At 35.6% G+C, this 14,784-nt stretch overlaps 1 protein-coding gene across 2 annotated transcripts in view; it reads left to right on the top strand.

Annotated features, from left to right (window-relative positions):
- Nucleotides 1-8,495, top strand: part of LOC129253731 (leucine-rich repeat and coiled-coil domain-containing protein 1-like) — a 36,502-nt gene extending 28,007 nt beyond the window's left edge. For both annotated transcript variants that reach the window (XM_064095513.1, XM_064095514.1), the window contains exons 19-24: nucleotides 15-189; nucleotides 479-642; nucleotides 932-1,140; nucleotides 1,720-1,857; nucleotides 2,718-2,853; nucleotides 3,422-8,495. In XM_064095513.1, the coding sequence (XP_063951583.1) occupies nucleotides 15-189; nucleotides 479-642; nucleotides 932-1,140; nucleotides 1,720-1,857; nucleotides 2,718-2,853; nucleotides 3,422-3,544 (945 nt within the window). In that variant the 3' untranslated portion in view covers nucleotides 3,545-8,495. The remainder of the gene's footprint in view (nucleotides 1-14; nucleotides 190-478; nucleotides 643-931; nucleotides 1,141-1,719; nucleotides 1,858-2,717; nucleotides 2,854-3,421) is intronic.
- Nucleotides 8,496-14,784: the final 6,289 nt, after the last annotated feature.

Raw genomic sequence — 14,784 nt, 5'->3', positions numbered from 1 at the left:
TCCCTCCTGCCTAGGTGAGGATCCAGAGTCTTGAGAACCAGGTTGAAGAAAGCCAGAGGAAGCTACAAATCTTGGAAGCTCTGAGACAGGAGAAGTCTAGACTGGCTGCACAACTGGTTGCATTGGAATCGGTGGTTGATGGTCTCAAGGCAGAGAGGAAACTTTGGGGTCAGGAGCTTGCACAACAAGGTGACTAAGATTCTCTTTTGTCTGCTTACTTCTTTTTTTACATCCTAACATATGATTGGATAGGCTAAGTACTTAAACCAGTGCATATGACTTTGGGATTATAATATATGTAAACAATTGAGCAAAAGTTAATAATCTCCTGGAATGATATTGCTGTATGATTAAACTGTCCTGTCCCCTTTTTGTTATGGATAATGGCAGTATTCACCAATTTATTTGTTTATTTGGTTTTTTATTCATGTATTTATATTTATTTATTTATTTATGTATTTATTTATTTCTATGTCAGGAGTATCATTGGCTCAGGATAGAGGAAGATTGGAAGCCAGGATAGAAGCACAGGATGCTGAGATAGTATCACTGAAGAAGCAGCTGGAGAGAGAAAATGATGCTCTCAAAATCAAGACTAAAGTCATTGATGATCAGACAGATACTATCAAGAAACTGAAAGATGTAAGAAATAATGGCAGTGGTGAGAGTGATGGTGGTGGTGATGATGATGATGATGATGATGATGATGATGATGATGGTAGTGATGATGATGGTGATTTACTTAAACATTTCTTTTTTCTTCCATGGCACTCTGCAAGCTGAAAGTTATGTCACAAGCAAAACAAAACAAGTAAATCTTTTGAAGGTGCAGTTAGCAAGCAAAAAGGCATTGAGAGAACAATTTTATTGTGATGTCAAATTGCATTTAATTTAATTTGATTTGAGTAATTTTCATTTATATTTTGGGTAGGCTTTGATAGAGAAGGATGATGAAGTGAAGAAAGCCAGGGAGGAGACCCTACGTACCCAGCAAAGCTTGGAGGATCAACTGGCCACAGAGCAAGGAGCCGTCCAGGAGCTGACAGGACAGGTAGAGAGACTGACAGAACGTAAGGATGGACTGAAGGAAAGAGTGGTTGATTTGCAAGCAGAGTTAGAAGAGAGTCAGCGAGCTTACAGGTACAATAAACCTGTAATGTTCATCTAGTCTGTGTTAATCCTATATTACCCAGGCTATTTTGAAATTGCATTGCCTTGGGGATACATATTAGTGCGCCCATCCCCCCCCCCCCCCCAGATCACACACGTCTATTGATTGCGCGATTGCGAAGAAAATCAGTATGCACCTCACCAACACCGTATTCTACAAAATTGTATTAGGAAAGTGGCAGTATCAAATGGTTGCACGAGACTTGACATCCTTAATCTTCATAGCAACTTCTACCTTCACCCCCCCCCCCCTTTGATATTAATAATGGAGTGATGCAAGAAATTGGCGGTACAAATCAATTGTTGGTCCTTGCAATAACTCATCAGTCTTGAAATTAATTGCTAATTTGTTTTCAATTGCTGGTCTATATTTTTTTCAAACAAGAAATTTAAATTGATTTGCTATAGTAAACATTGATTTATCAATTGTAAAATTGCAACAGAAATTTGCAATTGATTGCAAATATTTTTCTGCCACACCTCACCATGATACCACCATGAATCTCATACTAACTGGTGATCACCTTTATAATGTATCTCTACATGTAGGGCTTTGGATAACAAGTGGAAAGATAAGGGAGATATTATCAGTCAGCTGGAAAGCCAGGTCAGACAAGTGAAAGAGAATTTTGACCAACGAGAGAAGAAACTCCGAGAAGAGAGGGATAAAGCCATCAATGCAGAAAAGTAAGAAGAACTGGAGACTTTATGATAACAAATGCACAATATCTATAACAAGTTTGCTATTAGCCAAATTCAATGATTTCAGTAATCTGCTTTGGCATATTTGTTATTATAACAAGTTTTATGAAGTGGGCCTCTGACCTGAATGAAATTGTCGAAAAGGATATTTTTCAAAATATGTATTATGAAAACATAGATGATGCAACTTATTACAAAGACAACAAAGTAATGACTTGTACTCATAATATTTAGAATTCTTTGTCTTATAGACACCCTTTTAACCAATAAAAAAAATTTACTCATTTTACGTACCTCCATATCAGTTCATTAGGATAGGAAATATATTTTTCAGGGGCAATTTTTTTTCTACATTGGGACAGTTTGTGAATTGTGCTTGTGTGGGAGTTTTTTTTTTTTCATTTCAATGGCTTAATGAACAAATAGAATTTATGCAGTAAATGCAATTATCGTCATTCTGCAGTATGTAGAATACTTATTTTTCTAAATTCTTGAAATATTCTTGAATATATGATGTTGGTGCGACTCTAGAAAAGATGGACATCAAAAAGCATTCCATTTGGGGGAATTTTAAGGTTGATTTGAGCCTGTGATAAGGGTGAAATCACCTGCTTCCCTCATGTATTGCAGTAAGGTTAATCCAAAGCTTTCAAAGATTTTATCATTTATCCCCTCCACTCTGGAAGTCACTATAAATTGACCTCCAAGATCAAACCCTTCTGTCATTTTTATAGCACAGGTTTTTTTTTAGTATGTTTAGCTACTTTCCAGTCTATAAATAATGAAATATAATACTATTGTTCATTCTTACCAAGACATATTGTTCAATAACTCTTTGTTTACAGGACATCAGTGGAAAAGCTTCGCTCTATTGACAATGCATTCAGGAAACAGATGGAAGCCGCCCAGAGGGGGCATGAAGAAAACATGGAACAGTTAGCGCAAGAGAAACAACGGGAGATTGATGAAGCCATGAGTAAGGTAGGTTGTTTGTTTTCCATTCTTGCTTTTCCTTTTTTGACAGTTGTCTTTGGTAAAAATATACCATATTATATATTTATGCCTCCGCCCACCGTAGAGAAGGTCCTTTGTAAATAGCTAAAATAATGATTTGGTTTTCAAAAAGTAAATGCAAGGATATTTTAGCTCACCAGAAAGAGTAATTCTTCTTCATTCTGTCAAAATTTAACGTTTGAAAGTTAAAGAGATACAGGAGTTTTTTTGGTAAACAACATTTTTTCGAACGGCCAGGAAGCTTCACCAAGATTGCACATCTCATGCTTGAATGAACCCCAAGCCTTGTTTTTTCCTTAGTTTTTGAAGCTCTTTCTGAATTTCTTGTCCATCCATTTTAGTACTTGTGTGTGGGTTGTTATCCAATTTTGACAAGTTATATATCATTTTTTATCTTGATGTGTTTTTCATGCTATAAAATCATGAAATACATGTTTGGCAACTTATTGTTGGTTTTGGGAAGGCAGGTCACATGTGACATGCAGTTGTAATAGGGGGATTGAATAGAGCTTTACATTGATACCTTTGTTTGTAGGTGAGTGATGTTGAGGATGAAATGAGGCAGTTACTAGCGGAGACGGCCAATCAGAAGAGAGTCATGGAACAGAAGATTCAGAGATTAACACAAGCATTCAATGAGATACAGGATCTTAGATGATAGTCACATCATTGGATCCAAGTTCTCCTCCATCATTGTATTCATAGAGAAACAAGGTTGAAAAAAGCTGAGAGGTTGATTTCCCTTTTTTGTGTTTAACCCTAATCAACTATGGGAAGGGTCAGTATGAACCCCGACCCCTAACATGAAATATGCAACCACCTAATGTCATGATGTGCCATTAGGCGTATTTTCTTTCTTTATATTCATGTGTTTTTTCTGTGTTGGTTTCAAAAGGGACCGAAAGTTCCAGTATCACTAGTTTCTTCTCATATTTCCACAATGCACATATATCAGGGATCAGATTCGTCTGCGTACATTGCAATGGGACGGTAGATATCCCCTGTTTTTTGGATTCTGACTTGAGGTCGAATGTAATATCTACCTCCTGATTTGATGTACCTTTCCGCAATGTTTCCAATATGTACAAAAGAATATTGTCATGCCGCCATGTATAACGACCTTCGTCAAGGGCAACGGGACATGCGTTAAGAACGTGGTGAACCGTTTCCCGGTTATTACATTTATTACATTTTGCTGATGTCACCTTCCCCCATCTTACAAGGTTTGCATTGGTATTCAAAGTGTGTGAGAGAGAATTCATGAGAAAGTGAGCTACTTGGTGTGGGAGATTATAAATTATGCTTTTCCACTCGACTGACTTTTCTTGAAGGGCAGCAAGTTTGAAAAACTCGCCTTGAACGGAGAGTGACTGAACATGGGAAAGCCACGATTCTGATCTCTCTTTCATGAAATAATCTTTAATTTTATGTTTGAGTTTGGGGAAAGTGACATCAGCTTGTTGTACTTGTGAATATGCTCTATCGCTGTTCACAGTACTTGATTTTTTACGCTTCCATTTAGACTCTCTTTCTAATGCTGAATCTAGACAAATATTAACTCTAGAATCAGAAATACGTCTGATTCTGCTATAATTAAGAGCATGTGATTGGTAATACATATCTGAAATTGTCATGATATTTAAACATTCAGGCATATGTATAAAAGCAAGTGTGGTGGGTTTGGCGAGGCCAGACCATTTCTTGAGGTAGCGATTGGTAAGTGCATCAAGAAGTTTCAGATGGAAATCAGTAACATCATCATTGACAGTAAGGTGATAACGAATTGAAGGAAGAAAATAATCGGCATATATTTTCAACTTGTACTCATCTCTAATAAGGGTGTGGTCGATGTTCACGGCATTATTGATTAATGAGTGAAGATATAGATAGACATCTTCAGTCGATGTTTTGTACGTAACAAGTGAACCAAGAAATTTGAAATCGTCTTACTCTAGGGTTGCTAAACTTACTCGCTCTATGAAGAATGGTACATCTTTAGGGGAACCACCGACTATTGATAATGATTTGTATTTGGGTAGCTTTAATTTCAGACCCAAAGAGCGTGTATGTGAAGCGATCTGATTCATAAGACGCTGGTGTGACTTTTTGTTTCCGGTAATTAGGCAAAAGTCGTCAGCTAATGGAGCGGTGATGAAATTTTCATCGTTCAATTTGTAGCCAAAACTTTTGTTATCATTTAGAAACTCAATCATCGGGTTAAAACATAGCAGGAACATAATGGGAGATAGAGGGTCTCCCTGAAATATTCCTTTGTTAAATTTGAAGGGTTGTGAGGTCCATTCATCTGTTGATACACATCCAGTTAGTGAAGAGTACAAGTTTAGAATGTAATTGCATACAGGTGTTGGAATGTTATTACGTAACAATGTAAACTTCATCAGATCATGGGAGACTGAACCAAACGCGTCTTCCATATCAAACCAAGTAATGTGAACAGTCCTACGTGAGTGTTTGGCATGTTTCATTATTTCATGCACAACAGTATTATGATCTAAACAACCTGATATACCATGTAAAAATCCCTTTTGTGTGGTTGAATCAATTAGATTGTTCTCAGTTACATAATCTTCTATTCTTTGGGCTAAGATTTGGTGATAGATCTTCCCAATAATGCTAGATCGGGCAATCATACGGAGATTACCCGGTTCTGAGGTATCCCCCTTCTTATGAATGAGAACGACTCTACTATGGGACCAATGAGAGGGTGGGACAGGGTGTTTCAAAAGCTTACTGTACAGGGTAGCCAAAAAATGATGTGTACAAGGAAGTTTCTTTAACATACCATAATATAAACTATCCGGACCTGGGGTTGATTTCAAACTTTTTTTGTTGAGAATACTCTTTGACATCCTTTGGTTTAATTGAGTTCATGTTAAAGTCCAATGTTGGTGTGTTAAGTTGTTGTATCCAAGCTGCATCTTGAGGATCAAATGGTGCAGTGGCTTCGTATCTATCCTTGTAGAATGCATCGGCGGCGTCGCAGTCGAAGGTTGGGGATACACGCGGTGAGTAGAGCGAACCACTTACAATCTTCTTGCAGAATTCCCAAAAGTTGGATCTAAAACAGCGTTCCTCATAACGGGCATTCCTTTGATGTGTTTCAACATCTTTCTGCTTCTTCAGGTGAGTATAGGTGTTGAGAGCATCGTAGAAGAGATCTTTATCCTCTTTAGAGCTTGATCGACGAAATGCTCTTCGAGGAAGATGGTTTTTAAGCTTCCTCGCCTCATCCATCGATTTCGGGTCACGGCGGTCGAATTGTTTACAACTCGGTTTGTTGACAAACTCAGGGATCTCGTCAAAGAAATCTCGAAGCACCGCTGAAAAGCGGTCGCCTGCTTCGGCGGGTGTTAGGATATCCGTTGCTAGGTTGTGGTGTAACAGGCGGTTTCTTTCGGCCAGATTGGAATCCAATGATTTCTCTTCAGTAGCAGGTAGCTGAGGAAGTGTAAACCTTAGGACTGTTGCTATCAGGGAAGCTGAAGCAAGTACAGGTACCATCGTGAAAGTAGTCATATGGGACTAAAGTTGAAATCAGTAAAGTGTATACCAGTTTTAAAAAGCAAATTACTTCATTTAGCAGCTATAATCAATAGTTTCTAAAACTTGTTAAAACTCACCATAAAATGTTAATCCAATTTACTTCCTAGCTAAGTCCAAAATCACCGAGCATTAGATGAAAAAGGTGGTAGATTAATGCAAATTTGCAATAGCTAATAAGCCATATCATACCACCATTATAACATCAATATAATAGTAACCATTGAAACACAGGTGATCCTTTTTCATTCTTTGGTCACACCATACCCAATCTCATTCTTTCAAAATTCTCTCTGAATAGGTGTTGCCATGGGTACGACACAATTTATTCCCTAAATGTGATTTAATCTGTAGAACACCAATGTTGAAACTGTGCGAGTGCTTTCAATGACAAGCTCTACTGAGTGCATACATGACTAACGTGATGCTATCGCTAACTTCTTTATTTTCTTAACTTTTGAAAAAAACGGGAAGACTTGCATCCCTGTGGTATTATGCAATGAGAAACTGAAATCTAGTAGACAACCAAATAGCAGAAATCAAATCTGTGTGGAAAACGAAGCATTCTTTATATTGAGTACACCTGCCGCATTCCTGGTGATGTGAAAAGGCAGCCAGGCCAAAATTGCAGGCCTGAGCTGCTATGTGTATGGGCCTTTCGAAAGCTTGAGTTTATTTATTGCCAGACAGAGGAAAAAAAATTCTCCACACCGGGAATTATTGAACATTTTTATGAAAAAGGGTCAACCTTTTTTTTTTTCAGTAGTACATGTAGCTCTGTATCGGGTGCTATTCATATAAACATTTTAATATGGAATATTATCTTTTCAAATTGTGTTACCTTATTTACTTCGATGTTGGAAGAGAGCCAAAACAAGGTAACAAGCTGCTCTAAAAAGTGTTACTTTTTTCATATGCACTGTCTATTATTACCTTGAAACTGTTTATTATTAAAAGTCAGTTACATAATTTTCTGATACTTTAATTGTTGTACATTATGATAATGAAGGCATCCATGAACTAATACCATTCACTAAAAAATTCATTAAAAATAAATTTTTAATTTCTTTTTCAGTTGTGTGGCCGTTGTTTAAAGGGCTACAAAACGGGAAACAAAAATGGAGCCCAAAATGAAGTATTTAGTTCTCTGTGAATGATGACAAAGATATTATCAATTGTAAGTTCTATGCAAGAAAACACTGAAAACTAGGGTTCAGTTTTGTGTGAGGACTCAGGTGTTAGAAATACCCCATGTTATTTTGATATACATGTACATCTAACACAATGAATTTAAACTTGGTGTAAAATGCTTGGTGTAGTACCCTCACAACACTGGCTGGACCCCATTTCATAAAATTTAGTATTATGGTAACTTGCATGGAATCCTTGATTCTGATTGGCTGTTGATCATTGTTACCATGGTAGTTACCATACTTATATGTAACAGGGCCCTGGTGTATGTGATTTGTTTGCAGTGAAGTTTGAATGAGTTAATTCCTACTATTGATATTTCTTAATGAAATTTATCAAGATGCACTTGTGTCATAAAAATCAGTTCTACCTTGTAATGTGTAACTTATAATGGTCTTTTGCTGAAATAATGATTTGTGCTTATTATATAGGACATTATATTGGGCCTGTCCCGTGATCCATTTTATGTTTCTGTAGCATTGCATATTCACAGTTATGGGGTTTGATGGATGATTTGAATGATTAGTGTTTGGGCGGGTTTATTGTTTCAGTTACAGGTAATTGAAACAAAAATCATTTTCAAACACTGGTACAAAATTTTTGAGTGAAAAAATGTGCATACATCCACACAAACTATTCATTTTCCAATATCGTATCAACGATATTCTCAAATCTCTTTTGCCCTATCCTCGCAAATAACTTGCTCTTTTTGTCAAATTTGTAAATGAGCAAAAAAGTGAAGATGTGAGTTCTACCTTTGCTCAAGATTACTTGTATTTAGAAAAATATATTTAATTTTTGTGTTTTATTTATGCATATTTTGTTTTTAATTTATTAATAAATTTTACAAAAATTTACTCAATATTTTGTGTATGTTTTTTTATTCTTCCGCCTAAGTTGCAGCAAATCTTTTCATGAAAAACATGTTGTATACCTCTTATACGTCTTGTGTGATTCCAATAGATTCAACTAAGGCAAAGTTACCTGTACAGCTATACTTATATCTCAGAAGAATGAAGAATAGTTCTTAATCAGAATCTTCAAAACATGAGAAATTAAAGAAGAAAAATATTTTCAGGCCTTTGGATATGCAAAGATATTAGTAAAGGAAACCCAATCTATTTTTTACTGAAAAGTGAAATGAGTGAATTATATTTATGGAATGATGAAAAGTTACATTTCATGCTGATTATGGTGACCTCTCTGAAAATAAATTCTTTATGTTTGTATTTTGCAGAGTAGTTTTGTTAATATAGGATTTTACCATGGAGCTACACTCTCTACACAATCTTATTCATTACATACAACAAATCACATTATACTGGGGACTGTTTATAAAGACCTGTAACTAATGTAACTTTGCCATTATTCATGGAACCCTTGATTGTGATTGGCTGCGGAGCTTTGTTACCATGGTAATTGCAATAATGTCAAAGTTATCATAGTTGTATCTCAATAGGGGGGGGGGGAGAAGTGTCATTCATCAGGATTTTGCTGACAGACATCTAAATCTCGCCTGATCTCCAGAGACAATCTAGGTCAGGAATCCATGTATAAACACCCAATTTGGGACATGAAAATAAACACAGCGCAACCCTAAGAGACATAGCATCATGGGAATCCAAAGAAATGGAAACTTTTGCAATAGTAAGGCATATTCACACCCACATCATCGGGAAAAATATTTAAAAATGTGGTCCTTGATGTGAAGGCATTGCTTTGAATTGATTTTACTTTAAGAAATTTGAATTAAGAAATTTGAATAAGCTGAAAGTTCCTATGGCTACCTGTGTTTGTAATGTGTGGTAAAAATTTTTACCACACATTTTGTGACCATGAAGAGTCGGCACATTTTTCTTTCATCCTGGGTGTTTGTTTATTTTTTATCCATGAGAAGCTTATTAAATACTACACAAATTAATGTTCACAACTTTTTTTTAAACCAAAATAAGGTTTTTATTCTCGTCTTTCGTTTGCCTCACATCAGGAAAATTCTTGCAACATGCACTTACACTGCAAATGTCAATGTGATCTGAGAGAATCCCTTCAAAATTTCTTGTAATTTGAAAAAGTACCAACTGATAAGCAGGTATTTTCTTTCAGGGATATGATGATAAATTGCTTTTGCACCAGAAATATTCCTGGTATTTTTGTGACCAGACAGGTGTAAAAGGGCCTATTGAGTTTTGAGGGTAATGGAATTCACAAGAATTATTATATATAGAATTTTGAAGAGGTGTGGATTGCCACTTTGGTTTCCTCATTCCCAACATGTGGAAGTGCCTTGATCTTGTTGAACAGTAAAAGTTTTTGTTTTATTCTGATCTTCTTTTCCCACGTCAAAATTCTGATAAGAAATGAAATACATGTGTAGATATCTTCTAAAAGAGCTGGTTGGGATTGACAGCAATATTTTGTGAAAACAGTCGTCATGAATATTCATTAGGTGGGCTGATGATGTCACATCTCCACTTGTTCTTTTGTATTTTATTGTATGAAAATAGGTTTATTCAAATATTTTCCTCCAAGAACTAGAAAAATTGGATTGTCAACTGATTTAGTGCATTAGATATTTATTGCTGCAATTTATTTCATTATAAGGGAGACATATTATTCACACAAGTATGAAATAATTAAAAAAATATGATTTTATGTAATAACATAAGAAAACGGAAAGTGGAGCTGTGACATCAGCCCACCTAATGAATATTCACGACGACTGTTTTCACAAAATATTGCTAAACTTTAAACTCCAATAACTTTATTATTTGTTATCCGATTTTGATGAAATTTTCGGCATTTTGCTCAGTGAATTCTACTCTATGTATTAAGATATAAATATTTTCAGCCCGGACCATCCCTTTAACTATAATGACAAATTGGGACTTTCAATGAGATCATCTACAATACTGAAAATGTAATACAGTTGACGGAAAAGGTCCCAATGCTATTTTTCCCCCTCAATTGCTTTAAAAAATAATAACTTCAACTGAAAGTGTCTAAGTACTTAATATTTCACCAGGATATCTGAATCAATAAATTTTGGTAATTATTTCTTTCAAAATTTACTCCAAAAAATAGATTAAATGGATTTGAAAATACAATGAAGAAACTTTTTTTTCCATTTTCCCTCAAATAATCCCACAAATTTCTTGATTTAATCTAAAGTGACTATCACTGTTATTTCTGGTAGAGCTTTGCATTTTCATTCATGAGTTAAACCAATAACATATTTGGCCTATGAAGAGGAAGATATCAAACAGCTCAATTTTACACATGGACTAAATAACCAACCACAGAATGACTTTCTAAATAAAAGTACACATGTAAACAATATATTACAGTTTAAGTCCTGCATTGGTGTTTATTCAAGCAATCTAATGAATTCACACATTCTTCGTATTAATTCAGAAAAAAAAAATTAATTTATTGCAATTAGCACTAAAAGGTCAATCCAACCGTGGAAATAGTGGGTACACAGTACACATTTATAATGCAGTTGGTAATAAAATGACTTGTATGAATGGACTAAAATAAAAACAAGAATTAAAAGGTCGATCCAACTAAGGAATGGGTGCATGCATTTATGATGTATTTGGTAAAATGATTGTGTGACAGGACTAAAATAAAAACAAAAAGATTACTTCATGAAATTGCCCTTTCATACATGGCAATGAAACAGGGGCCAATGAGGTAGTGGGTGAGGGCGGCTGACCATAAAAAACACAATCAGATTGTCATTTTTAGGTTTTTGTACATCTTTATTTTAAAAAGTGGGGGCTGAAGCCCTCATCCAGCCCCAGTTCTGTGGTCCCTGCAATACATGAACTATCAATCTTCTGTGGATTGACTTCTTCTTCATTCATTAGCTTCCCTTTAGAGAACCCTGATAACATTGCCTCATTGTCGATACACTGTCACATTTCCATTGATGCCCCCTTTGATAATCCCATGCATAAGTAGAGTTACTGGGTTACATTCTCTTGACAGTACATCAGATAACATCTCAACCCGACTGAACTCAATACACAGATCAATCCAAGCAAAATCAGGGTCATGTGCCCCCCCCCCCCCTCCAATAAAAAAAGGTTTCACAACCAAGGGGGGGGGGAGACAAACGAAAGAAAGTGAAATATACTAATTTCTGAATATTATTTAAAAAAATTGTATTCAACACCTCATCGTTTGTGAAAATTGTTTTATTTTTAATTGTATTCTTCCCATGGGAATGATCAAACAGACATCATTGAAGGATTCTGATTGGCTTGGACCTGAATACTATATGATTCACATCAAAATATTCTGCAGTCCGGTTTAGGTTAGGCCATCATGGTCTAACTCTGTGGTAAAACAAAATCTTGTGAACACTGCTCTTTCATCAGGCTATATTGGCGAAGAAAACCAATTAAGGTATTATTCCCAGACAGTTATAAATGATCTAAGTAATAAATGAACTAATTAATAAATCAAACCTGTACTTAAAAGATTAATGTCACAATTGGCTTTCCATAATTAAACCACAGCTTTAGACTGGAGTTAAATTTAGACCCGAGTTCATAATACTGGCCAGTGTGTACCATGTCTAGTGGCTCTGGTCCCTGATAGTCATTTCTCTCACAATACAACCAAACCTGTCCCTAACAGTACAGGAGATGGGTGGTCTTTAAAGGGATGGTCCGGGCTAAAAGTATTTATAGCTTAATAAATAGCGTAGAATTCACTGAGCAAAATACCAAAAATTTCATCAAAATCGGATAACAAATAACAAACTTATTGAATTTTAAAGTTTAGCAATATTTGGCGAAAACAGTCGTCATGAATATTCATTAGGTGGGCTGATGATGTCACATCTCCACTTGTTTTTTGTATTTTATTATATGAAATGAGGTTTATTCAAATTTTTTCCTCCAAGAAGTAGAAAAATTGGAATGACAACTGATTTAGTGCATTAGATATTTATTGCTGCAACTTATTTCATTATAAGGGAGACATATTATTCACACAAGTATGAAATAATGAAAAAATTATGATTTTATGTAATAACATAAGAAAACGGAAAGTGGAGATGTGACATCATCAGCCAACCAAATGAATATTCATGACGACTGTTTTCACAAAATATTGCTAAATTTTAAACTTCAATAACTTTATTATTTGTTATCCGATTTTGATGAAATTTTCGGCATTTTGCTCAGTGAATTCTACTCTATGTATTAAGATATAAATATTTTCAGCCCGGACCATCCCTTTAACTATAATGACAAATTGGGACTTTCAATGAGATCATCTACAATACTGAAAATGTAATACAGTTGACGGAAAAGGTCCCAATGCTATTTTTCCCCCTCAATTGCTTTAAAAAATAATAACTTCAACTGAAAGTGTCTAAGTACTTAATATTTCACCAGGATATCTGAATCAATAAATATTGCTAAATTTTAAACTTCAATAACTTTATTATTTGTTATCCGATTTTGATGAAATTTTCGGCATTTTGCTCAGTGAATTCTACTCTATGTATTAAGATATAAATATTTTCAGCCCGGACCATCCCTTTAAGATGGGTAGCAAGATGGAATTACAGATTTTCGTTCCAACAAATTAGATGTTGCTGCTCATTCGCTATTCGGTGAATTTGCTTGTATCCAAAGGTACCATCTATAAAGTTTTGTTACCACATCGCACTTTACAGATAATCTATAAAATTCTATGATGGTACTATCAGTTAAGTTTTATTAGCTTAAAGAATATTTTACTCTATAAAACATTACAACACACCCACCGGCAATGATATCATTAAACCACTGATGTTTGAAAAGATGCGTAAGCTTCTTTCACGATGTCATCACAAAGTTCCATTACCATGTTGCATGTATGGATAAATATTCTTGTATATTGAAGACGCCATCGAGATGTCATTGTAAAGTTCTGTTCCTATGGCTTATGTCACATGGGTTTTCTTGTATGAGATGTTATAACGATGCCATCTGCAACACAGCGGCATCCATGTCCACTTGTCTTGATTCCAATTGCTTTTTGACTGGTTTGCTTGCCTGCACAAATGAGAAAAGGGAGAGGGAACATTTGTTTATTGTCTTATTCCACCATCGACCGACAATCACTTAACTCAATGTAAAATCATAACTTGCACAGTACTCATATTATTCACTACTACTGAACTTAGATGCCTCTTCTACATTGGCTTTATTCAACATAGATGGCGCTCTTGCTAAATAATCTTCTAACAGGGAGAAGGAAGAGAGATGTAAACAGAGAGGGAGAGGGGGAGGCGAGGGATGAGGATGTGGAAGGGGGAGGGGGTCAAAGGGGATCGAGGTGAGAATAGTACAGGAAAGAGTAAGGAATACAACTTTACAAGGGAAGAAAAGGCGTAGCTGGGGATGGCCGGAAAGTTGGCAAGTTGGGAGATGACAGAATACAGCAAGAATGTAGAGACAATTTAAGTAGAAGAGGGTATGTGTGAGAGGAAGAGGGGGAGGGGGAAGGAAAGAGAGATTGAAGAGAGCGAAAATTTAAAAAAAAATGTTACTTATCTAGAATGTGAGGGCAACAATACAGGGAAAGCAAACATAATACATGCCTTTATATGTTTACCCTCAACTTAAAATTCCTTATCCAATGTAGGTCTCATTCAAAGTTATATTATACAATCCAAGTTGTCATCTGTTTTATCTTCACCATCTCAAAGAAGCAAACTACATTTCCAAGGCACTTCTATTTTTTATTCAAATACAGACTAGGTAAGCTGCCAGAGTAGCTGGATAAAGTCAAGATTTCCCTCCAAACGTCAAACATTCTAAACAGTAGGGCCAAAGGGCCTAGACCCCTTTCCAAGCCCTTGAGGGTCTTACAGAAATACATTCAGAAGAACTTGGGAGCTTTCAAGCCAACTCCATCACCATAATACATGTTACTTTGCAAAAAACGTGTTCAGGGCTCAAAATACCTGGGGCATGTAACAAAAAGCTTAGTAATCATCGTAGAGCATATTTTAATGATTGATTGCATTGACTACAATGCACAATTAATCATGGATATCAATGGTACGATCAATCGTTAACCTTTGTGTTACGGAACCAAGATCAGTTACTTCCTGCATTCATACCAACATGAACTAGAGACTTT

Source organism: Lytechinus pictus, chromosome 2 (assembly GCF_037042905.1).
Source record: "Lytechinus pictus isolate F3 Inbred chromosome 2, Lp3.0, whole genome shotgun sequence".
NCBI classification, from domain to species: domain Eukaryota; kingdom Metazoa; phylum Echinodermata; class Echinoidea; order Temnopleuroida; family Toxopneustidae; genus Lytechinus; species Lytechinus pictus.
Note: the sequence above shows the minus strand (reverse complement) of the source record. Positions and strands in the feature narration are given on the sequence as shown.